Source organism: Jaculus jaculus, chromosome 5 (genome assembly GCF_020740685.1).
Source record: "Jaculus jaculus isolate mJacJac1 chromosome 5, mJacJac1.mat.Y.cur, whole genome shotgun sequence".
Classification (NCBI taxonomy): domain Eukaryota; kingdom Metazoa; phylum Chordata; class Mammalia; order Rodentia; family Dipodidae; genus Jaculus; species Jaculus jaculus.
Window position 1 is genome coordinate 6,289,121 of NC_059106.1, and position 26,348 is coordinate 6,315,468.

The window sequence follows — 26,348 nt, forward strand, 5'->3', positions numbered from 1 at the left end:
AAATCACTCTATAGTATAGTTCGGCCTTGAACTCATTGCACTGCTCATGCCTCAGTTTCCCAAGTGATAGGATTAAAGGCGTTAGTCACAATAACTAGCCTGTTTTTATATTCATTCTTTTGTTTGTTGTTTTTTCGAGATAGGGTTTCACTCCAGGCTGACCTAGAATTCACTATGGAGTCTCAGGCCGGGCCCCCTACTTCTGCCTCCCGAATGTGGGATTAAAGGTGTGTGCCACCACGCCTTGCTTATTTTTACTTTAAGATGATAATTATTTTTATATGAGACAAGGTGTTCCATGTAGCCTAGGCCTGCCTAGAACTTGTTACATAATCTGTGCTGGCCTCCTGAGCATTGGGGTTCCAGGCAGGTGCTACCATGCCTAGTCCCCCCCAGGTAGGACTTCATTCTAGCTTAGGCTGACCGTGAATTCACTTTGTTGTCTCAGGGAGGCTTCCAATCCATGGAGAGCCTCCTGTCTCTGCCTCCAGAGTGCTGGGATTAAAGGCATTCACTACAATGCCTGTTTTTTTTTTTAATTTAAATTTTTTATTATTGACAACTTTCATAATTATAGACAATACACCATGATAATTCCCTTCTCCCTCACTTTCCATGACTAGGTTTTTTTTTCATTTTTGGCTTTTCGAGGTAGGGTCTCACTCTGGCTCAGGCTGACCTGGAATGAATTCTTAAATTCTAGGCAATCCTCCTACCTCTGCCTCCAAAGTGCTGGGATTAAAGGTGTGAATCACCACGCCTAGCCTCATGACTAGGTTTTTTCAAAAAAAGTATTTCTTATTTAAATGAGGAACTAAATGTCAATTTGCATATTATCCTTAATCTGAACAATGTAGTTATACCTCTGAGTTTAAAATTGACATTTTGAGCTTAGGTTTTATTTGATTTATTTATTTATTTGTTTTTGTTTTTCAAGGTTGGGTTGTGCTCTAGTTCAGACTGACCTGGAATTCACTATGTAGTCTAAGGGTGGCCTTGAACTCACGGCGATCTTCCTGCCTCTGCCTCCCGAGTGCTGGAATTAAAGGTGTGTGCTACCATGTCTGGCTATCTTAGATTTTTAATTTTATTTATTTGAGAGAGAGAGAGGCAGATGTAGAGAGAAAGGGCATGCTAGGGTCTATAGCCACTGCAAACAAACTTCAGATGCATGCACCACTTTGTGCATCTAGCTTTATGTGAGTACTGGGCAATCGTACTGGGGTCATTAGGATTTGTAGGCAAGTGCCTTAACTGCTGAGCTCTCTCTCCAGCTCTTGAGCTTATGGCTTTATAAGATACACTCTTTATTCCCTGGATAACTTTTGATAACCTCATAAGATACAGAATTTTAGCTTTCTGGTGCAGAATAGCGTCACCCACCTCCTGGAGGGACTTGGAAGGGACTGAGTGCCGTAATCAAGGAGAAGACAGGCCTGGAAAACTGACCTGCTTGACCCACAGTGGGTATCCCATGCATGTTAGTTTTTGCCTTTATTATTGGTGGATTACTATAACTTAGTCACATGTTTAAACCTATGTTTAAATATGTTGCTTAATTATTTATTTGAGAGTGGCAGAGAGAGAGACAGACAGAGAGAGAAAATGGGTGCACCAGGGCCTCTATCCACTGCAAATGAGCACCAGACGTATGTACCATCTTGTGTATTTGGCTTATGTGGTACTGGGGGATCAAACTTGGGTTCTTAGGCTTCTCAGGCAAGTGCTTTAACCAGTAAGCCATCTCTCTAGCCCTGACCTGTGTTTAGAACATATGTTTTCATCTTATTTTTATTAGAAATGGTGAACAATGTGTTTTTTGTCTTCTGTGCAGATAGCAGCTGATGAGCCTCCACCAGAAGGATGCAGTTCCTTTTTTTCAGTGCATGGAGAGAAGACATGTGATATTGAAACCCTGGAGACTCTTCTACTGAGTGCATCTGAAAGGTAGGCTGTATTTTTTCATTTAAGTGTCATGCATTTCTCTGTGCTTTTCTGTAGTAGTTAGCCTACCTTCAGGTTGGTCCCTCCCTCCTTTATTTCTCCCTTTTCTTCTTTCTTTTTTTGGGGGGCGCAGGGGGAGGTTCACAGTAGGGTCTTGCTGTAGCACAGGCTGAACTGGAATTCACTGTGTAATCTCAGATTGGCCTCTAACTCACGGAGATGCATCTACCTGAGTGCTGGAATAAAGGCATGCAGCACTATGCTTGGCCTTTTCTCTTTTTGCTTCAAAATGGAGATAAGTGTATTTGATGTATCTGTTGAGTTATTGTTCTGTCTGAGAAATGATGTAGGCTTTGTTATTAGCTTTTGAAGTAGTGATCTGTCAGGATATTATTAGTTTTAGACAAAGGAGAATATGTACAAATAAGTTCAAGCTCATTTTAATATTAAATAGGTAACGGGTGTGTGAGCTTTTTTCTGGAAGAAGCTTAGGTTTTCTAGAGGCAGCTAGCAGAGATACTCCTGCGGGGAGCTTTAACAGCAGCTTCTATGTCTTCCTCTCACACTGCTGTCAGTGAGCTGTGGCATCTGCTCTGCTAGAAAGGCTAACAGCAGTTTTGGTGGAGTAAGTCTTCTTTAGGGACATGGTCTGGCCAGCAGTGTCCTCTCTGCCAAGTAAATGGCATTAGTTCCTCTTACTCAGGGTGGCAACCAATAAATACACTGTACATTCTAGTCAGCTCAGAGTCACGATTGGATATCTGTGCATGGTTATGTGGTAGTGTGTTTCTCCTTTGGGTATAAACACAATTTGTGGTGGGCATGCTGGCACACACCTTTACTCCCAGCACTTGGGAGGCAGAGGTAGGATTATTGTGAGTTTGAGGCCATCCTGAGACTACAGAGTGAATTATAGGTTAGCCTGGACTAGAGTGAGTCCTTACCTCAAAAAAACCAAAAAGAAAAAAGTAAAAATAAATAAATAAAAGCTACTTTTTACAACTATAATGTAGACTTACAAAGGAAGAATGATGGCATCTCTTCTTCTGAAATGATACCTACTTTTTTAACAGTCTGCCATTTATCGTGTTATACTTGTTTTTTTGGAGGTCGGGTCTTGCTGTAGCCCAGGCTGACCTAGAATTTACTGTGTAGTCTCATGTAGGCCTCGAACTCAATGCAGTCCTCCTCCTCCCTCCCAAGTGCTGGGATTAAAAGTATGTGCCACCACACCTGGCTCTTATACTTTTTTATGGTTTTCAATTTATACATGTAAGGAGATTTCTTTTTTTTTTCTTTATTTGTTTCTTTTTATTTTTTTCTCAATTTTTATTAACATTTTCCATGATTATAAAAAATATCCCATGGTAATACCTCCCCTCTACTTTCCCCTTTGAAATTTGGAATTTCAAAGGCGATTTCTTTTTGTTAGGAAGCATCTTTCCATTTAGTACATGTAAACAAGTGTCTTAACTGCTGAGCCATCTCTCCAGCCCTCAGTATTTTTTAATGTATTTTTTATTTGTTTTTGTTTGTTTGTTTGTTTATTTGCAAGAAGAGAGAGAGAGAAAAAAGAGAGACAGACATAGAGAATGGGCATGCCAGGGCCTCTAGCCACTGCAGAGAGACTCCAGATTTATGCACCACTTTGTGCATCTGGGTTGTTAGGCTGTGTGGACAGGCACTTTAACTACTGAGCCATCTCTTCAGCCCCAGCATATTTTTTTAAAAATGTTTTGTGTTAATTTTTTTTTTTTAAATTTATTTGAGAGCAACAGACACAGAGAGAAAGACAGATAGAGGGAGAGAGAGAGAATGGGCGCGTCAGGGCTTCCAGCCTCTGCAAACAAACTCCAGACGCGTGCTCCCCCTTGTGCATCTGGCTAACGTGGGACCTGGGGAACCGAGCCTCGAACCAGGGTCCATAGGCTTCACAGGCGAGCGCTTAATCACTAAGCCATCTCTCCAGCCCCAGCCCCAGCCCCAATATTTTTAACATAGACATAGTAGCCTATGTATGAATGTCTTACTGGAGATTTTAACATTGTGTCAGCTTTCCTATTATAATGCTATAATGACCAACTTTTATTTTTATTTCTGAGAGAGAGGAGACAGTGAGACAGGAGAGAGAATGAAGAATGGGTACACCATGTCCTTTTGCCACTGCAAATAAACTCCAGATGCATGTGTCCCTTTGCATCTGGCTTTACATGGGCACTATGGAAATGAACCCATGGTGGTAGGTTTTGCAAGCAAGTGCCTTTAACTGCTAAGCTGTCTTTCTCTCCAGCCATATCATGAACATCTTTATTCATGTGTTATCTTCTTTTAAAAAAAAATTTGGTGGGGGGAGAGAGAGGGAGGTAGGGAGAGAGAAAGGGAGAGAGAGGGAGGACATACCAGGGCCTCTACAAATGAACTCCAGACACATGCTGCGCATCTTGTGCATCTGGCTTAAGTGGGTACTGGAGAATAATCAATCCTGGTTTCTTAGGCTTTGTAGTCAAGTGACTTAACTGTTAAACCATCTCTCCAGCTCTCATGTATTATCTTTTGTTGAATAGTTTATCACAGAGGAGATTGGTTTGGGTCAGGCATCAAGATCTTAAAGATCTTAAAGTCTCTTCTTTTTTTCAAGGTAGGTTTTCCTTCTAGTCCAGGCTGACCTAGAATTCACTACAGAGTCTCAGGGTGGCCTCAAGCTCATGGTGATCCTGCTATCTCTGCCTCCCTGGTGCTGGGATTTAAGGTGTGTGCCACCATGCCTGGCAAGATCTTAAAATCTTTTCTTTTTTTTAAAAATACATCTTTATTTCCTTCAAGCAATGCAACAGATTTATCTTTATTTTTAATACTTTTTATCTTATTTTTAAAATTTGCATTTATTTATTTATTTGAGAGAGAGAAACTGGTGGGGGAGACAGAGAGGTAATGGGTGTACCAGGGCCTCCAGCCACTGTAAACAAACTCTAGATGCATGCACCCCTCTTGTGCATCTGGCTTATGTGGGGCCTGGAGAATCGAACCATGATCCTTAGGCTTTTCAGGCAAACATGTTAACATTGAAGCCATTTCTCCAGCCCCAAGATCTTAAAATCTTATGACACCCTTAGGAAAGTTTTTACTTTTATTTTAGAAATTTAAAAAATGCATGAGGGTGACTTTTTTGTTTCTTTTCTCTGTCTCTCTCTAATGAAATAAAATAAATACATGAGGAAGCTGGATTTGGTGGGGCAAGCTGTAGGATTGCTGTGAGTTTGAGGCCAGTGGGGGATCACAGAATTCCAGGTCAGCTGGAGCTACAGTGAGACCCTACCTCCAATTAAAAATAATAATAACAATAATAAATAAAACCACAAAAGCAAAACAAAAAATGCATAAGATAAGCTGAAATGTTAAATTCATTAATAGGACGATTATAATAATAAAAACGGCAGAGGAGGGAGACTTATGGTGATTGACAAGTTATATGTCCAGAATCATCCTCTACTTTTTGTGTTACTTGTACTCACATTTCCAGATAAAAGTACAGTCATACTCTGGTAGAAAAATATACTTTAGATTTAATACTGTGATATTTGGCTATATATTCTCCATTAAGATAAGTCTTAATTTTGTAAATAGTAATTATGTAATTTGCTTTTTTAATAATCGTGAACAAGACACAGTTGCAAATATTCTATGTGGAAAGTATTTAAGACTGTGAAACCGTTGATACTAAGATACTTTGCTATTTACTGAAATTATCATAGGTATGTTACTTATTTGTGTTTAAATATTTATTAAATTGAAAATTTTAAACTTGTAATATTCACTTGCAGACCAAAACCTTTGTTGTTCAAAGGAGATCACAGATACCCATCATCTAATCCTGAAAGTCCAGTGGTGATTTTTTACTCTGAGATTGGCCATGAAGAATTTTCCAGTATCCACCACCAACTTGTATCAAAAAGCAATGCAGGCAAAATAAATTATGTACTCAGACATTATATATCTGTAAGTATAGATTTGTTGAAATTTTTTGAGTATTATTTGTCCCTCATGACTTTAGAACATATTCTATTTTTTAAAAAATATTTCACTTATTTATTTGCAAGGAGAGAGAAACTGAGAGAATAGCCACTGCAAATGAATTCCAGATGCATAGCCACTTTGTGCATCTGGCTTTATGTGGGTACTGGGTCGCTAGGCATTGTAGGCAAGTGCCTTACCTGATGAGCCATTTCTCTAGCCCCATGGTTTTTTTTTTTGTTTTGTTTTTTTTTGACACAGTGTCTGATGGAGCCCAGGCTGTCTTCAAACTTGTTATGTAGCTGAGGCAGGTTTTGAACTCCTGCCTTCAATTCCCAAGCTCTAGGATTACAGGACTGTGCCACTATGCTTGTCCCTGAACTGTGCTTTTGAGAAATCCAGCACTTTTCATAAGCTCTTTTATTGTCACCTAAATATGGTCTTGCTTGGTTTATGAAGAAATGTAAAATAATTACACTAGCTGGGCATGGTGGTGCAAGCCTTTAATCCCAGCACTTGGGAGGCAGAGGTAGGAGGATTATTGTGAGTAGAGGCCAGCCTGAGATAACAGAGTGAATTCCAGGTCAGCCTGGGCTAGAAGGAAACCCTATTACGAAAAAACTAAGTAAAAATACTAGACCGGGGCATGGGGACTAGAGAGAAAGAGGGAAGTCATCAAAACTAGATTTTGGAGCCAGGCATGGTAGCTCATGCCTTTAATCCCATCATTTGGGAGGCAGTGGTAGGAGGATTGCCTTGAGTTCAAGACCACCCTGAGACTACATAGTGAAATCCAGGTCAGACAGCGCTAGAGAGAAAAGCGGGGGGGGGGAGGGGGAAGGTCTAAAAAAAAATCTCAATTTTAGCTAGTTGTGGTGGTGCACACCTGTAATCCAAGCACTTCGCAGATAAAAGAGAATCAGGAGTTCAATGCCAACCTCAGCCACATGAGGTCAAGGCCAGTTAAGACTACATAGTTAATTCCAGGTCAGCCTGGACCAGAGAGAGACCCTACCTCAAAAAAACCAAAAAAGGGCTGGAGAGATGGCTTAGCAGTTAAGCGCTTGCCTGTGAAGCCTAAGGACCCCGGTTCGAGGCTCAGTTCCCCAGGTCCCACATTAGCCAGATGCACAAGGGGGCGCACGCGTCTGGAGTTCGTTTGCAGAGGCTGGAAGCCCTGGCGCGCCCATTCTCTCTCTCCCCCTCTATCTGTCTTTCTCTCTGTGTCTGTCGCTCTCAAATAAATAAATAATAAAAAAAAAAGAAAGATTTTCTAGTGGGGCATGGTGGTGCAAGCCTTTAATCCCAGCACTGGGGAGGCAGAGGTAGGAGGATCTCCTTTAGTTCAAGGCCTCCCTACGAGTACATAGTGAATTCCAGGTCAGTCTGGGCTAGAGGGAGACTCTGCCTTGAAAAACAAAAACAAAAAAGGAAAAAAAAGAAAAAGAGTTTCATAATTTCTTTTGTGCAGAATCTTAAGTGTTGCTAGATGGAACATTGCTAACAAGGCCGTTTTGAATATGCTGTGACCTGCATTGAGCTGTGTGGTAATGGTGGAATACTTGCTCTGTTTGCAGAACCCTGGGAAGGAGCCAGTTTACCTTTCTGGCTATGGCGTGGAATTGGCAATTAAGAGCACTGAGTACAAGGCCAAGGATGATACTCAGGTGAAAGGTGAATTTGTAAAAATAAGACCAATGTGTTTGCTTTAAATATCAGTTAATGAGGAATTTGTGCCCACATTGAAAATATGTCTCGGAGTATGATGAAGATGTAGAGAATCCTAGTTCTCTTTCTGTCTGAATGGATGACCTTTTAGTACATTTGTAGTTCCTAATTTTTTGTTCTCTAAAGTTAAAGCAACTATATATTCTTCTTTAAATATCTGGGAAGAGCAAGAAAGATACTTAGGTAAAGAATTTAGTGTGGTTGCTGAGGCACACATCTGTAATCTAAGTACTCAAGAAAGTGAGGCAGGAAGATAGTAAGTTTAAGATCAGCATGACCAGGTACTGACTCACATACTGTTTCTTACTGTTATGCTTTTTTTTTTTTCTACTACACTTTTTTGTTTGCCTGTTTGGGATAGTATCTCACTCTACCCTAGGCTGAATTGGAATTCACTATGTGGTCTCAGAGTGGCCCCGAACTCACACTAATCCTACTTCCTCAGTCTCCCGAGTCCTGGGATTAAAACTGTACACTTTTAACTTGTGAGCCATTTCCCCAGCCCACATTGGACATTTTAAGTGGTGTAATTTTCAGGTGCTTCTTACATTTTCTTTCTTTCTTTTTTTTTTTAAAAAAAACTTTTTTATTGACAGTTTCTATAATTATAAACAATAAACCATGATAATTCCTTCCCCATCCTCATCTTTCCACACATATTTCCACCCCTGTCTCATTTTATTTTGATGTCATCCTCTTTCTGTCCTATTATAAAGATCTTGTGTGATAATATAAAGATCTTCTGTGAATAGTGCCAGACACTGCAAGGTCATGGATATCCTAGCCATTTTTTGTCTGGAAGAGTGCATTATAAGCAGTACCACCCTTCCTTTGGTTCTTACATTCTTCCCACTACTTCTTCTGCAATGGATCCTGAGTCTTAGTAGGTATGACTGAGATGTCTCAGTGCTGAACACTCCACTGTCATTTCTTAGCACTATGGTGTCTTTTGGGTCATCCCAAAGGTCACCATATCTTTTTTTTTTTAATTTTTATTAGCATTTTCCATGATTATAAAAAAAATATCCTATGTTAATTCCCTCCCTCCCCCCCACTTTTTCCTTTGAAATTCCATTCTCCATCATATTACCTCCCCATAACAATCATTGTACTTACATATATACAATATCAACCTATTAAGTACCCTCCTCCACATTTTCTTTCTTTATTAAATTTAAATTTTTATTTTTATTATTATTTTTTATTAACATCTTCAATGATTGTAAACAATATCCCATGGTAATGTCCTCCTTCCCTCCACTTTCCCCTTTGAAACTCCACTCTCCATCATATCCCCACCTCCTCTCAGTCAATCTTTCTTTTATTTTGAGGTCATCATCTTTTCCTCCTATTATGATGGTCTCGTAGCATCAGGCACTGTGAGGTCATGGATATCCAGGCCATTTTGTGTCTGGGGGGAGTACATTATAAGGAGTCCTACTCTTCCTTTGGCTCTTATATTTTTTCTGCCACCTCTCCCGCAATGGACCCTGAGCCTTGGAAGGTGTGATAAAGATATTGCAGTGCTGAGCTCTCCTTTGTCAGTTCTTTTGAGTACCATGATGCCTTCTGAGCCACCCCAAGGTCACTGTCATCAGAAAATTCTTACATTTAAAAAAAAATTTACAGTTTATTTACTTATTTTTAAAAATTATTTTTATAGGCGAAAGACTGAGATTGAGAGAGAAAGAATTGGCATGCTAGGGCCTCCAGCCATTGCAGTTGAACTCCAGGTGCATGTGTCACCTTGTGGGCACATGTGACCTTGTACGCTTGCGTAACTCTATGTGTCTGATTTGCATGGAACCTGGATAGTTGAACGTGGGTCCTAATGTTTTGCAGGCAAGCACCTTAACTGCTAAACCATCTCTCCAGCTCTAGTTTGTTTGTTTATTATTTTTTAGAGATAGACAGAGAGAGAGAAAATTGGTGCACCAGGGCCTCAGTCACTGCAGTCAAACTCCAGATGCACCACCTGTTGCGCATATGCGACCTTGTGCTTGCATCACCTTTGTGTGTCTGGCTTATGTGGGATTTGGAGAGAGATCAAACATGGGTCCTTTAGGCTTTACAGGTAAGTGTCTTAACCGCTACACCATCCCTCCAGCCCTATTAATCTTTTTAAAAAGTATTTTTTAGGGCTGGAGAGATGGCGTAGCGGTTAAGTTGCTTGCCTGTGAAGCGTAAGGACCCAGGTTCAATTCCCCAGTACCTACCAAAGCCAGATGAATATGGTGGTGCACACATCTGATATTTGTTTACAGTGGCTAAAGGCCTGATGTGCCCAATTCTCTCTCTCAGTCTGCTCATTTTTCTCTCTCTTAAATAATTAATAAATAAAATATTTTAAAAATGTATTTTTATTTACTTATTTCCAAGCAGAGAGAGAGGGAGAGGAAATGGCACTTCAAGGCATCTAAAGGGACTCCAGATGCATGTGCTACTTAGTGCATGTGGCTTAACGTTAATCAAACCAGAGCCTTCAAGCTTAGTGAAAGGACCTTTGACTGCTGACCATCTCTCCAGGCCTTTAGCTTATTTATTAATTATTTATTTTGAGGCAAGACCAATAGACTGGCCTTTTTATGCAAGAGAGTGAGATTGAGAGCAAGACAGAGAGAAAATTGGCATGCCAGAACCTCCAGCCACAGTAATCAAACTCCTGATGCATGTGTCACCTTATGTGCATATATGACCTTGCATGCTTGCATCATCTTGTGCATATGGCTTATGTGGGATTTGGAGGGTTGAACATGAGCCCTAGGCTTTGCAGGCAGCACCTTAACCGTTAAGCCATCTTTCCAGCCCTAGTCTTCTTTTTTTTAAGTGTTTGGAGGTAGGGTCTCACCTCGCTGTAGACCAGACTGACCTGGAATTCACTGTGTAGTCTCAGGGTGGCCTCCAACTTTTGGTGGGTCTCTGCTTCTGCCTTCCAAGTCCTGGGATTGAACATGCACTGCCACACCTGCCTTTTCTTAGGTTTTTTTTTTATTCCATTATTTGAAAGAGAGAGAGAGAAAGAGGAAGATAGAGAGAATGGGTACACCAGGGCCTCCAGTCACTGCAGACAAACTCCAGATGGATGTGCCACCTTGTTCATCTGGCTAACGTGGGTCCTGGGGAATTGAACTGGGGTCCTTTTCCTTAGTAGGCACACACCTTAACTGCTAAGCCATCTCTTCTGCCCAAGATGTTTTTAAATTTTAATATTTCTATTTATTTATTTGCAAGGAGAGAGGGAGAATAAGGGAAATGGAATGGGCATGCCAGGGCCTCTTGCCACTGCAAACGAGTGCCACTTTGTGCATTTGGCTTATTTAGGTACTGGGAAATCCTACTCCGGCTCTCATGCTTTTTAGGCAAATGCCTTTGACTTCTGAGCTTTTTTAGTCCCAACTGACTTGTGTTTGTTGTTGTTTTTCAAGGTTTTACAAGAGTCTTACTGTAGCCCAGGCTGACCTGGAATTTACTATGTAGTCTCAGGGTGTCCTTGAACTTGGTGATCCTCCTATCTCTGCCTCCTGAGTGCTGGGGTTAAAGGTGTGCACATCCACCTGACTCTTTTTAAGCAATTAAATTTGATGAGGTTTATAACATTCTTATTTTCATTCTGAGCCTGTAGATAATGTGTTTACTACATTTTTATAGGAGCTGAGGTAAACACCACTGTAATTGGTGAAAATGATCCTATTGATGAAGTTCAGGGATTCCTTTTTGGAAGATTAAGGTATGTATGTGTATTCATTTCAGGACATCTCTTTCATGCTCTTTAACCCTTCAGCTTTCCTTACATTCTTAGCATCATCTGTGTCATTACTGTCTGAGAGATCTAAGAACACTTTATATGTAATCTACTCCTTTATCTTGTTGTTGCTAGGGATTGAACCCAGGGCCTCTTGGATGCTGCATAAGTATTCTATCTCTGAGTACCATTCCCAGTGCAATGGATAAACTCTGTAGTAGTTACTTTATTCATTCATTGCTATTACCAGATTTCTGACAAACTTAAGGAAGGGTTTAGTTCAGTTTACAGGGAATACAGTTCATCATGGCAGGGAAGGCTTAGCAGCAAACAACCAGCTGGTCACATTGCATTCACAGTCAGGAAGCAGGGTGTGAACAGGAAGTACAACTGGGCTATAAAGCTAGAAGGTCTCCCCAGTATTTTCTCCAAGTCTCTACCTCCTAAAGGTTCTTTAATTTTCCAAAGTAGTGTCACCAGGTGGGGACCAAGTGTTCCAGTACATGAGTGTAGCACACATTTGTTATTGAAACCACAACAGGCATGCTTTGTTACTTCTATTTACTCTAAGACACATTATTATGTATATGCTGTAAGCTACCTGCCTACATCTTAAATTGATTATCTTCTCAGTTGGTGGCATAAAGTAGCATACCATTTTTTTTCTTTCTTTTTTTTTTAAGTAGGGTCTCACCATAGCTTAAGCTGACCTGGAATTCACTATGTAGTCTCAGAGTGGCCTTGTATGGCTATCCTCCTACCTCTGCCTCCCAAGTGCTGGGATTAAAGGTGTGTGCCACCACACCTGGCTCCATTTTTTCTTTGTTTTTTGATTGAATAATAGGATAAATCAAACTTTTTCACTTAATGTTTTTCAAAATGGGAGGGTTTTTTTTTTGTTGTTTGTTTGTTTTTACCATTTATTTATTTTGGATTTTCAAGGTAGGGTCTCAACTCTAGCCCAGGTTGACCTGGAATTCACTCTGCATTCTCAGGGTGGCCTAGAACAGAGATCCTCCTACCTTTGCCTCCTTCGATTGAAGGTGTGCATGTCCGTGCCCGGCCAAGATGGGAGTTTTAAAGTTAGAGTGAACATCGTAATTTCCTGTGTTAAATAGTCCTGTGGAAAAAGACGGCAAAAGTTGTGTAGTAACCTTAAACATTCTTTTTTTCCCCTGAAGTAATGTTTCACATTAGCCGAGGTTGACCTGTAACTCAGTATGTAGCCTCAGGGCAGCCTCGAACTCACGGTGATCTTCTTCCCTCTGCTTCCTGAGTGCTGGGATTAAAGGCGTGTACCACTATGCCCAGCTAACCTTTAAATGTTCTTAATTAGAATATATTTTATTAGACTTTGCTTTACCTTATGAAATGGGCTGGGAAATTTTTGTTTGTTTTACAAAGTAGGGTATCGCTGTAGCCCAGGCTGACCTGGAATTCACTCTGTAGTCTCACTCTTGCCTCCCGAGTGCTGGGATTAAAGGCATGCGCCACCATGCCCATCTTAGATTAGGTTGTGTTCATCTTAGATTAGATTGCTGCTGGTTCTCCTCCTTTTCTTCTCCTGCTCCTTCATTCCTGTTTTCTCCTCCTAAATAGAATGGGGTCATTTAGAAACAGTATATGCTAGACTGAGTTTTATTTACTTCAGCTCTGACATCTGTCTGAATGAAATACCTAATGTAGGAAGTTACAAATGAGTTCAGTGTTGAATTGCAGTTGATAATTTTTTCATTATTTATATTGTGTGCATGCATGTGTGTTTTTGTGCATGCACATGAGTGGAAGCCATAGGTTGATATATGGTAATGTCTTCCTCACTTTCTGCTTTTTTTGTTTTGTTTCTTGAGGTAGGGTCTTGTTCTAGCCCCCACGTAGTCTTGTGCTGGCCAAGAACTCACAGTGATCCTTTGCCTTCTTGCCTCTTGAGTGCTGGGATTAGAGGCATGTGCCACCATCCCCAGCTCCACCTTGTTTTTTTAGTTATTTATTTTTTTAACTTACTTGAGAGAAAGGGGGGGGGGGGAGAGAAAGGAGAATAAGTAGAAGGGAGAGAGAATGGGCATACCAGGGCCTCCAGCCACTACAAATGAATTCTAGACACATGTGCCCCCTTGTGCATCTGGCTTATGTGAATACTGGGGAATCAAACCTGGATCCTTAGGCTTCATAGGCAAGTGCCTTAACTCCTAAGCCATCTTTCCAGCCCTTTGTTTGTTTGTTTGTTTTCAAGGTTTTTGAGGGTTTTACTATAGCTGACCTAGAATTTACTCTGTAGTCCCGGGCTGCCTTCAAAATCACAGTGATCTCCTACCTCTGCCTCATGAGTGGTGGGATTAACGGCATGCACCATCAAATTTTCTTTTTGAAAAAAAAATTTTTTTTTTTGAGGTAGGGTCTCACTCTGTCTCAGGCTGACCTGGAATTCACTATGTAGTCTCAGGGTGGCCTCGAACTCACGGCGATCCTCCTACCTCTGCCTCCTGAGTGCTGGGATTAAAGGCGTGCGCCACCACTCCCGGCTTTCTTTTTGAAATATTTTATTTATTTATTTGAGAGAGAACGACAGACATTGTATGCCAGGACCTCTAGCCAGTGCAAACGAACTCCAGGTGTATGTGCTAATCTGTGCATCTGGTTTTACCTGAGTACTAGGGAATCGAACCTGGGTGCAGTTTCTTTCTTTCTAACTTTTTTTTGGTTTTTCGAGGTTAGGCCTAGCTCTAGCCCATTCTGACCTGGAATTCACTATGTAGTCTCACGGTGGCCTCAAACTTATGGCGATCCTCCTACCTCTGCCTCCTGAGTGTTGGGATTTTTAAATGTGTTAGGGAGAAACCTTAGGCTAGTGCTGCAAGCATTTTTACTTGCTGAGTCATCTCTTCAGCCCCCTCATATTCATTTATTTTCTCTTTCTTTCTTTCTTTTCCCTCCCTCCCTCCCTCCCTCCCTCCCTCTCTCTCTCTCTTTCTTTCTTTCTTTCTTTTTATTTTGTTTTTTTGAGGTAAGGTCTCACTCCAGCCCAGGCTGACCTGGAATTCACCACTAAGTAGTCTTAGGGTAGCCTTGAACTCATGGCAATCCTCCTTCCTCTGCCTCCTAAGTGGTAGGGTTAAAGGGATGTGCTATCACAACTGGCTTTCATTTTCTTAGTTTTTTTTTTTTTTTTTAAGATGGCATTCTTTTATATATATTCCCACCCCAAAGGCTTCATGTAAAATATTGAAGATGTTTTACATTTTGGACATTCAAAATAGTTAATTAGCTACTTAAAGTGTGTTGACTGTTTTTAGTGTATTTTCTATGGTGAAATTTGTAGTAGTTGATTAAAAATGGATTTTTTGTTTTGTTTTTTCGAGGTAGGGTTTCACTCTAGCCCAGGCTGACCTGGAATTCACTGTCTTTTCCCTGGGTGGCCTTGAACTCACAGTGATCCTCCTACCTCTGCCTCCCGAGTGCTGGCATGAAAAGCAGTAATGGATTTTTTTAAAATTATTAATTTTTTTAGTTTTATTTTTTGAGGTAGGGTCTCACTCTATCCCAGGCTAACCTGAAATTCACTATGGAGTCTCAGGGTGGCCTCGAACTCATGGCAATCCTACCTCTGCCTCCCGAGTGCTGGGATTAAAGGCATGCACCACCAAACCCGGCTTAATTTATTTTTTATTTTTTATTTTTTTTTAAATTTTTATTTATTTATTTGAGAGTGACAGACACAGAGAGAAAGACAGATAGAGGGAGAGAGAGAATGGGCGCGCCAGGGCTTCCAGCCTCTGCAAACGAACTCCAGACGCATGCGCCCCCTTGTGCATCTGGCTAACGTGGGACCTGGGGAACCGAGCCTCGAACCAGGGTCCTTAGGCTTCACAGGCAAGCGCCCAACCGCTAAGCCATCTCTCCAGCCCTTAATTTATTTTTTATTAACAACTTCCATAATTGTTAACAATATCCCAGGGTAATGCCCTCCCTCCCATAGTAAGGATTTTTTGGGAGCTGAAGGATATGAGTGGAAATTTTTATTCATGTACGTGGTATTTAAGAAACTTAACTAAGATTTTTTAAAAAATGTATTTTATTTATTTATTTATTTGAGCCTGGTATTTAAGAAATTTGTGGGCTGGAACCTGCTGTTAGGGTGTATACCTTTAATCCCAGCACTTGAGAAGTGGAGGCAGAAGTTGAGGCCAGGAGAACCTGTCTCAAAAAAAAATAAAACAGGGCTGGAAAGATGGCTTAGCGGTTAAGCGCTTGCCTGTGAAGCCTAAGAACCCCGGTTCGAGGCTCGGTTCCCCAAGTCCCACGTTAGCCAGATGCACAAGGGGGCGCATGCGTCGAGTTCGTTTGCAGAGGCTGGAAGCCCTGGCGCGCCCATTCTCTCTCTCTCCCTCTGTCTTTCTCTCTGTGTCTGTCGCTCTCAAATAAATAAATTTAAAAAAAATAAAAAACAAATAAAAGATCTGGGCTGGAGAGATGACTAAGATAAAGTGCTTGCCATGCTAGTGTGATGACCAGAGTTTGGATACCCAGCAATCTCATAAATGCCAGTAGCCATGGCTACCCGTACTCCCACAGTTGAAGAGGTAGAGATAACTTCTTTCGAGTTAGCTGGTGTTGCACTCAGGTTCGCACTGCTGCTAGAAATCACCCCACCAACAGCAGTTTGTGGGACATAGAAGTTCATTTTGGCTCACAGGCTTGAGGGGAAGCTTCCCGATGGCAGGGGAAAACGATGGCATGAGCAGAGGGTGGACATCACCCCCTGGCCAACATCAGGTGAACAGCAATGGGAGAGTATGCCAAACACTGGCAAGGGGACACTGACTATAACACCCATAAGCCCACTCCCAACAATACACTTCCTCTAGGGGGTGCTAATTCCCAAATCTCCAGCTGGGAACCTAGCATTCAGAACACCTTAGTTTATGGGGGCCACCTGAATCAAACCGCTATAGCTGCCTGGCTAAGCTATATGAATTGGTAAATTATGGGTTTAAGTGAGAGACCGAGCTTCAATAAAATTGGTGCAGCATGATCAAGAAAGGCACCCAGGTCAAGTGTGGTGGTACATGTTTTTAATCCCTGGGAGGCAGAGGTAGGAGAATCACTGTGAGTTTGAGGCTCCTCTGAGACTACATAGTGAATTCCAGGTCTGTCTGAGCTAGACTGAGACCTTACCTGGAAAAACAAAACAAAACCAAAAACAAAAAGGAAAGGCACCCAATTTCAACCCCCTCTCCCACATGCATGCACATTGCACATACCAGCATACCAAACCATTAAGTTACAGGGCTGGGAATGTAATTCATGGTAGAGTACTTGTCTAGCACGCACAAGGTCTTGGATGCAATCCCTAGTGCTAAAGAGAAAACTGCTTACGTTTGTAGCATGTAAGTTAACAAACTCAATCTCCCAATTCTACTTTCATTCTATCCTGTTTTCCCTTATACCCTCTCCCTGTCCTTTTGGAGAGTCTTCCATGAGACTGTCTGCTATGGACCTCTGAGATTACAGGCATGAGCCACCGCAGTTGACTCCTGATACTGTATTTCAGGATAAAACTTATAAAAGTGGTTAGTCTGAGTTGTACTCATGTGACAAAGCATTTCAGCATTTAAGTTGAAATAAATTATCTGTACAGTTCTTTTGGTATTTTATTTTGAGAAGTTAAGAAGATCCAAAAAACTATTTATGAAGTTTTCTTTCAGTCCCCAAATATAGCCTCTTAAAAACAAACAAGCCAGGTGTGGTGGCACACACCTTTAATCCTAGCACTGGAAAGCCAGAAGTAGGACAATCACAATGCATTTGAGGCTACCCTAAGAATACATAGTGAATTCCTGGTCAGCCTGAGCTAAAGTAAGACCCTGCCTTGAAAAGCCAAATCAAATAACAACAAAAAAATCAAATAGACTGGCAAAAACACAGCTGGGCCTGGTGACATGTCTTTAATCCCAGCGCTGGGAAGGCTGAGTGAGGTAGGGGGATTGCTGTGTGTTTGAGGCCAGCCTGAGACGAACGAATGAATCTGTACAACTTACAATTTCTGTATTAACTTATTTTTAGAGACAAACAATTATACCTTAAATTTTTCATCTATATTAAATTTCCTTTATGGTTGGGAGGGATAAAGTAAGATAAAATATGAGTCCCTCTAAGTATCCTGTGACAAAAGGCAGTGAGAATGATTCATTTTATCTTTTTGCCAGGGACCTGCACCCCACCTTGAAAGAACAGTTGAAAGAGCTCAGAAAGCATCTTGTAGAAAGCACCAATGAAATGGCACCTTTGAAGGTTTGGCAGTTGCAAGGTAAGAAATTCAGAGATCATTGATGTTTTTTCAATAGATTTTTGTGGTATTAAAAAAATTATGCCAGACTTCCAGGCGTGGTGGAGCATGACTCGAATCCCTGCACTTGGGAGGCAGAGGTATGAGGGTTGCCTGGACTTCAAGGCCACACTGAGATTACAAGGTGAATTCTAGGTCAGTCTGGGCGATAGCAAGACCCTACTTTGAAAAAACAAAACCAAAAAAAACAAATGCAGGGGAGATGGCTCAGCAGGTACTTGCCATTTAGCCTGAAGGCTTCAGAAAGCCTGAGACTGGCCAGGTACATATATTTCCCTAGTTGGTGCAGGGGAAAGATGGACACCCTTGAACCACTGGGGTACCCTAGCTTGGCGTTGTGGTAAAGATTCTGGCTTAAGGAGATACATGGAATGAGGGGTGGAAGAGGACACCCGATGCTCCCTTCTGGTTTATTCAAGTATGCACACAGGTTGTGTGCATGTGCACACATGCATGAATGTGTCACACACATTACACATATTCTACACACACATAAACATAGGGCTGAGGATATATCTCCATTGATAAAGTAATTGCCATGTAAATATGAGGATTGAGTTTGTTCCCTAGGACCCATGTCTAATTGTTGGAAGTGGTTGCATGAAACCTGGGCTGGGGAGTCAGAGACAGGAGGCAGACTCCTGGGGCTGACTGGCTAGCTATTCTTATCTAATTAGCAAACTCCAGGGTAGCGAGAGACATTGTTATCACAAAGGTGTGGGTGGTGTTTTTTTTTTAAATTAATATATTTGCTTGTTTGTTTAATTATTTGAGAGGATAGTGAGGGCAGGCTGATAGAGAGGAAGAGAATGGGTGCACCAGGACCTCCAGCTGATGCAGGTGAATTCCAGACATGTGTACCACCTTGTGCATCTGGCTTATATGGGAATCCAATCTAGGTCCTTTGGCTTTGCAGACAAGTGCCTTAACCACTAAGCCAGCTCTCCAGCTCTAATTTTTATTTTTTTTGTTTTCATTAGCATTTTCCATGATTATAAAAAAAATCCCATGGTAATTCCCTCCCTCCCCCCACACTACTTTTTTCTTTTAAGATATTTATTTATGAGAGAGTGGCAGACACAGAGAGATAAGGAGAATATGGGCATGACAGGACCTGTAGTCACTGCAAACGAATTCCTGATGCATGTGCTTGTGCATCTGGCCTTATGTGGGTACTGGGGAATTGAGCCTGGGTCCTTAGGCTTTGCCAGCCAGGATCTTAACTGCTGAGCAATTTCTTCAGCTAGGTGTATTCTGTTTCTGAGGATAATACCAAAGGTTGTCTTCTTGGCTTCCATACACATGTGCATGGACATACATACATACACACACACACACACACACACACCCAAAGAGGTACACACATGCACAAATGAAAAATTTGGGCTGGGGATGTAGCTAAGTTGGTAGAGTGTCTAGCATATACAAAGCCCTCAGGTTTATCCCCAGTGCCAAGTAAACCAGACATTGGGGTACATGTCTTGTAATCCCAGCACTTGGGAAGCTAAGGAAGTAGTATACTGTCAATTCCAGGTCAATCTAGGCTTCAGAAGGGGAATCTGTTTCAAAAACAGAAAGGGGCTGGAGAGATGGCTTGGCGACTAATGCACTTGCTTGCAAAGCCAAAGGGCCCAGGTTTGACTCCCCAGTGGCTGGAGGCCCTGGTATGCCCATTCTCTTCTCTCTGTCTCTACCTGCCTATTTCTGTATCTCCCTCTTGCTCAAGTAAATAAAAATGAAGTATTTTTTAAAAAAACAAAGAAAATGCAGAACTTGAATTAAATTGGTTATATCTACATGAATCTGAGGGTACCACAAATTTTAAAAATAGATTATGTTAATCAGAGAAGAATGGAAGTCTTTATTATGTTGAAAGTTATATATACATACATACATAGATATTTGTCTGGAATTAGACACATAATCTTATATATTAGGTATATGTGTCTGATTTTTCTGTTTCTATACATATGTTTTGTTTGGTAAAATTTAAATGTAAATATTAAAGTTTTTTTTTTTGTTTGTTTTTCAAGGTAGGGTCTCGCTCTAGGCCAGGCTGACCTGGAATTCACTATGCAGTCTCAGGGTGGCCTTGAACTCATGGCGATCCTCCTACCTCTGCCTCCCAAGTGCTGGGATTAAAGGCATGCACCACCATGCCCAGCTTAATATTAAAGTTTTTTATAGTTTTCTTTATTTATTTGCAAGTAGAGAGTAGTAGGTTTTTTGTTGTTGTTGTTTGTTTTTTGTTTTTGTTTTTCGAGGTAGGGTTTAACTCTAGTTCAGAGTGACCTGGAATTCACTATGTAGTCTCAGGGTGTCCTTGAACTCATGGTGATCCTCCTACCTCTGCCTCCCAAGTGCTGGGATTAAAGGCATGTAATAGAAGAGAGACAGACAGATTTTGGGTACGCCAGGGCCTCTAATGTTTGCTAATGAACTCCAGATGCATGCACCCCTTTGTGCATCTGAGTTTATGTTTGTACTGGGGAATTCATTCATGGTTGCTGGGCTTTTCAGGCAAGAGCCTAAACTGCTGAGCCATTTCTCCAACCCAGTTTGTTCTTTGTCTTTCTCAGATAGGGTTTCACTCTAGCCCAGACTGATTTGGAATTCAGTATTTAGTCTCATGGTGGCCTCAAAAATCACTGCACTCCTCCTACCTCAGTACCCTGAGTGCTGGGATTAAAGATGTGTGTCACCACACCTGGTCTAATTTTTCAAATTTTAATTTGATGTTTTCTTTTGATGGTTCTGAGAGTTAAACCCAGGGTCTCACATGTGATGCAAGCTCTCTACTATTTAACTATAATTATACTTTTTTTTAAAATATTTTTTGTTCATTATTTATTTATTTATTTATTTGAGAGCGACAGACACAGAGAGAAAGACAGATAGAGGGAGAGAGAGAGAATGGGCGCGCCAGGGCTTCCAGCCTCTGCAAACGAACTCCAGACGCGTGCGCCCCCTTGTGCATCTGGCTAACGTGGGACCTGGGGAACCGAGCCTCGAACCGGGGTCCTTAGGCTTCACAGGCAAGCGCTTAACCGCTAAGCCATCTCTCCAGCCCTAATTACACTTTTGTATGCACTTCTCAAACTTCTTATGTCTAGCATATTGAAGGCGTGTAAGAAGCTTTTATGTGTACTTTTTTGTTGAAGTTACTTTCAAGGGTAATTTACAAAATGACTTAATGCTGTGTTTTGCAATATATTGTAATTCCAGGAAAGGGGAAAGGTTGAGGCTCAGATTTGCTTCTGCTGCTAGCATGTTTCCTGGTGTCTTACGCAGGTAGACCAGGAATGGCTTAGTGAAGACTCTAGGGGTCCAGGAAGTGACTGCAAACCATAGACACTCTGGAATGGTTGCATCCTAAGATATTCTTTATTACCACCCACACAGTGGCTACTAAGTGTAACTTGAGAGCTGAGTGTTGTTGCATTAGGTTCTTACTTAACATGACACTTGGCATTGTTGCAGATCTCAGCTTCCAGACTGCTGCCCGAATACTGGCTGCTCCTGTGGAGTTAGCTTTGGTGGTGATGAAGGATCTTAGTCAGAATTTTCCTACCAAAGCCAGGTAATAAACAATAAGGTTCCTCTGCATTCCAAGTCATGTAACTAAAATATAAAAATGCATGGAAAATGAAAGTTCTCTATTTGTCACTAGACACATAGTAAGGGGAGAGAGAGGTCTTGTCACCATTACTTATTGGTGGTGTGATCTTTGCAGATGAACAGGCTCTGTTTACTTCACTTCCCTCAGCAGAGAAATGGAAATAATGATACTTGCCTTTCAGGACTGGATGAGTCACAAATGCAGCATGTCTCAGTGTAATTGGTTTAGAGTCTGGCATGGAGGTAGCTTCTCAAAGGCTGTATTTGGAGATTATCATCTTTTGAATACTGATAAAGGAACTGAGAGTCAGAAGGGTTGAGTAACTGTTCATAGTGACAGGATAAGATCTTGAATTTTCTGACATTGTCCTGTCTGGTCTATAATGTTACTCTATGTTTCATGAATACAAGACAAAATTGTCTTTAAAGCAAAAATTTTAGCAACTGTTGACAGCATTTCCAGTCATTGTTTTGAGTTACTGAATACAGTGTTTTCACTTCTGATGTGAGATGTTTTATAAGAAAGCTTATTTTTCCCCAAGTAGTTTATAAGTCCTAGCCTAGAGTTCTTAGCCCCCCTGCAACTTGAAGACATGCATGGAGGGTTCCTCCTCTACCACAAGTGCTTGCACAGAACCAGCACTCTGCCTGTTGCAGGCAGGTTCGCATTGCTGGCAGAAATCGCCCAACCAAGAGCAGCTTCTGGGAAAAAGAGGTTTATTCTGGCCTACAGGCAGGGGAAAACCACAGCATGAGCAGAGGGTGGACATCACCCCCTGGCCAACAAAAGGTGAACAATAGCAACAGGAGAGTGTGCCAAACACTGGCAAGGGGACACTCGCAATAACACTCATAAGCCCTCCCCCAAGAATACACTGACATCAGGAGATATTAATTCCCAAATCTCCATCGGCTGGGAACCTATCATTCAGAACACCTGAGTTTATGGGGGGGGCACTTGAATCAAACCACAACACTGCCTTAGCCTGTTTTACACCATCCGTTTGTCTGCAAGGAGTAGGTGCATATATAGGGTTAGCTTTCCATAGTCAGTGAAGAAAAAACTTCACTTGCTTTCAAATAGTGCTCTTTAGTTATTTATATATACATTTTTTGTTTGGTTTTCAAGGAAGGTTCTTGCTGTAGCTCAGACTTAACTGAAATTCACTGTTTAGTCTCAGGGTGGTCTTGAACTCACAATGATCCTCCTACCTCTGCCTCCTGAGTGCTGGGATTAAAGGTTTGTGTGACCACATTTGGCTACTTTTTATTTTTAATGAATTAGTTAATTAATTTTTTTGGTTTTTTGAGGTAGGGTTTCACTCTAGCTCAGGCTGATCTGGAATTCTCTATGTAGTCTCAGTGTAGCCTTGAATTCATGGCGATCCTCCTACTTCTGCCTCACGAGTGCTGGGATTAAAGGTGTACCACCCCGCCTGGCTTGGCTACTTGAAAAAAAAATATATATATATATTTAATTAATTAATTAATTAATGACAGAGAGAGGCAGATAGAATGGGCCTGTAGCCATTGCAAACATATTCCAGACTTATGTGCCACCTTGTGCATGTGGCTTATGTGGGTACTGGGGGATAAAACCAGGGTCCTTAGGCTTTGCAGGCAAGCACCTTAACTGCTGTGCCATCTCTCCAGCCCCTGTCTTTTTATTTATATTTATTTATATACATATATGTATATGTATATTATATATACATATGCATATATATAGTATTTTTTTTTCTTTAGTGTTTCAAGGTAGGTTCTCACTGTAGCTTAGGCTGACCTGGAATTCACTATATAGTCTCAGGGTGGCCTTGAACTCATCGCGATCCTCTTACCTCTGACTCCCAAGTGCTAGGATTAAACATGTGTGCCACCATGCCATCTCTGTCTTGCTATTTTTTGTTTTGGTATTATGTCTTAGAATGATAAAGCTATATACATCTGATGGGAGAGATTGATTTATCAATTGTATAGGTTTGAGGTTTTGTCTGTTATTTCCATTTTATTGATTATTATGTTTCATACCTCAAATAAGGAAGTTGACAACCTTTATATCATATGGCAAACCAAGCATTGCTCATTTGTTTATTCTTTAGAGCAATAACGAAAACATCTGTGAGTTCACAACTTAGAACCGAAGTGGAAGAGAATCAAAAGGTATTGATCATGGAAAATATGGATGAAGTCTGATGTAATTATGGCCTTGGATAGCATTAATATTCTTTGATCAAAGGTGGTAATGTTTTGTTCATTCCTATAATTTGTGTGTATATATTTTTAAAAATCTTTATTTTATTTATTTACTTTGGGAGACAAAGAGAGAAAGAGGCAGATAGAAACACAGTGGGTGCATCAGGGCCTCTAGGTGCTGCGAATGAACTCCAGACGCACGTGCCATCTTGTTCATTTGGCTTGCGTGGGTCCTGGGAAATTGAACCTGGGACCTATGCCTTTACAGGAAAGTGCGTTGACCATTGTGCCATCTCTCCAGCGCCTGTGCCACTTTTTTGCATTGGGCTTTATGTGGGTTATTAGGGAATTGAATTTAGGTAGGTGGACTTTCAAACAAATGCCTTTTACCACTAAACCATCTTCCAGGCCCGTAGCCCCCCCTTTTGTTTTTGGCTTTTCAAGGTAGGGTCTCATTCTAGTCCAGGCTGACCTGGAATTCACTTTGTAATTTTGGATGGCCTTGAAATCACAGTGATCCTCCTATCTCTGCCTCCTGAGTGCTGGGGTTAAAGGCGTGTGCTACCATGCCTAGCTATTTTAAATTTATTTATTATTATTATTATTATTATTTGTATTGTTTTACTTGAGAGAGGGAGAGAATGGGTGCTCCAGGACTTTTAGCCACTGCAAAGGAACTCCAGATGCATGTGCCAACTTGTGCATCTGGCTTATTTGGGTCCTGGGGAATCCAACCTAGGTCCTTGGCTTTGTAGGTAAGTGCCTTAACTGCTGAACCATCCCTCCAGCCCTGTTTTTAGTTTTTAATCAGGGAATGTAAATTGAAAGTGACACCTTCATTAGGAAAACTGCACCTCCTCAAGTTTTCCTTCCCAGACGCACTTACTTTCAATTCCTTTTTTTTCTTTCATGAGATAAGAGAACTGGTGCACCAGTGCCTCCCGCCACTGCAGTTGAACTCCAGATGAGTTCGCCCCCTAGTGTGCATGTTCGACCTTGCACTGTGTCACCTTGTGCTTACCTTGGAGCTGGAGAGTCGAATGTGGGTCCCTAGGCTTCGCAGGCAAGCTCCTTATCCCCAAGCCCATTTCTCCAATCCTAAGCAGTCGTTTGTTAGCCTCTTAAAAAAAAAAATACACACACACACACATTTTTATAAGTGTGTGTGTGTGTATGGCAGGAGAGTTGGCTTGGCGGTTAAGGTGTTTGCCTGCAAAGCCAAAGGATCCCAATTCAATTCTCCAGGACCCATGTAAGCAAGATGCACAAGGGTGCATGTATCTGGAGTTTGTTTGCAGTGGCTGGAGACTCTGGTGTGCCCATTCTTTCTCTCCCTCTCTCTTTCTATTTCTCTTTAGTTTTCTCTCTCTCTTTCAAATAAAAATAAAGTTAAAAAATATATAACTAATTTATTAATTTGAGAGAGAGTGAACATAAGTCTACCAGGTAGGTGCTCCAGCCACTGCAAACAAACTCCATATGCATGCACTGCCTTATGCATCTGGTTTTGTGTGGGTATTGGGGGAATTAAACCTGGGTCCTTAGGCTTTTAACTGCTAAGCCATCTCTCCAGCCCGACACCCCCCCACCAACGTTTCTTTCCAGATAGAGTCTCACTTTAGCTCAGGCTGACCTGAAATTCTCTATGTAGTTTCTATGTAGTCTCAGGTGGCCTTGAACTCACTGTGATCCTCTTACCTCTGCGTCCCGAGTGCTGAGATTAAAGGAGTGCGACACCATGCCCGGCTTCCCTTTTTTCTTTTCTTTTTTTAAAATTTTTTAAAATTTTTATTTATTTGAGAATAACAGAGAGAGAAAGAAGCACAGAGAGAGAGAGAGAGACAGAGGGACAGAGACAGAATGGGTGTGCCAAGGCTTCCAGCCACTGCAAATGAACTCCAGATGTGTGTGCCCCCTTGTGCATCTGGCTAATGTGGTTCCTAGGGAATCGAGCCTCAAACCAGGGTCCTGAGGCTTCACAGGCAAGCGCTTAACCCCTAAGCCATCTCCCCAGCATCCCCCCTTTTTCTTTTGATATAGAGTCTTGGTCTAGCTAAGGCTGACCTGAGATTCACTATGGAGTCTCAGAGTGGCCTCAAACTTCCATCAATTCCTTTATCTCTGCTTCCCAGGTGCTGGGATTAAAGGTGTATGCCACCATGTCCAAATCAATTTTTAAAAAGAATTTTTTTTGTTTTGTTTTCAAGGTAGGGTCTCACTCTGTCCCAGGCTGACCTGGAATTCACTATGTAGTCTCAGGGTGGCCTCGAACTCATGGTGATCCTCCTACCTCTGCCGCCTGAGTGCTGGGATTAAAGGTGTGTACCACCACACCCGTTTAAAAAGAAATTTTTTATTTGGGAGAGTGACAGAAAGAAAGAATGAATATGATTGGGTAAGCCAGGGCTTCTTGCATCTGCAGACGAACTCTACACGTTTACACATTTGTGCATCTGGTTTTATGTGAGTCCTTGTGTGAGGAATTGAACCAAGGCCTGTAGGCTCTGCAAGCAAGAGCCTTTAACCACTGAATCATCTTTTCAGCCCCTCAGTCGAGTTTTAGGGACAGAATATGAACTTTATTCACCCCAGACTTTCTTTTTCTTTTTTTTAAAATTATTTATTTATTTGAGAGAGAAAGAAGCAGATAGAGAGAGAATGGGTGTGCCTGGGCCTTCAGCCACTGCAAGTGAACTGCAGATGCATGTGCTACCATGTGTATCTGGCTTACATGGGTCCTGGAGAACTGAACCTGGGTCCTTTGGC

General features: G+C 41.5%; 1 protein-coding gene across 1 annotated transcript in view; it reads left to right on the forward strand.

Annotated features, from left to right (window-relative positions):
- Uggt1 (UDP-glucose glycoprotein glucosyltransferase 1) overlaps window positions 1–26,348 on the forward strand; it is a 128,695-nt gene that overhangs the window by 20,467 nt on the left and 81,880 nt on the right. Inside the window, exons 5-11 of the mRNA XM_045148663.1 lie at window positions 1,835–1,947; window positions 5,766–5,940; window positions 7,533–7,629; window positions 11,332–11,410; window positions 17,632–17,732; window positions 21,252–21,351; window positions 23,489–23,549. Coding sequence (XP_045004598.1) covers window positions 1,835–1,947; window positions 5,766–5,940; window positions 7,533–7,629; window positions 11,332–11,410; window positions 17,632–17,732; window positions 21,252–21,351; window positions 23,489–23,549 — 726 coding nt within the window. The remainder of the gene's footprint in view (window positions 1–1,834; window positions 1,948–5,765; window positions 5,941–7,532; window positions 7,630–11,331; window positions 11,411–17,631; window positions 17,733–21,251; window positions 21,352–23,488; window positions 23,550–26,348) is intronic.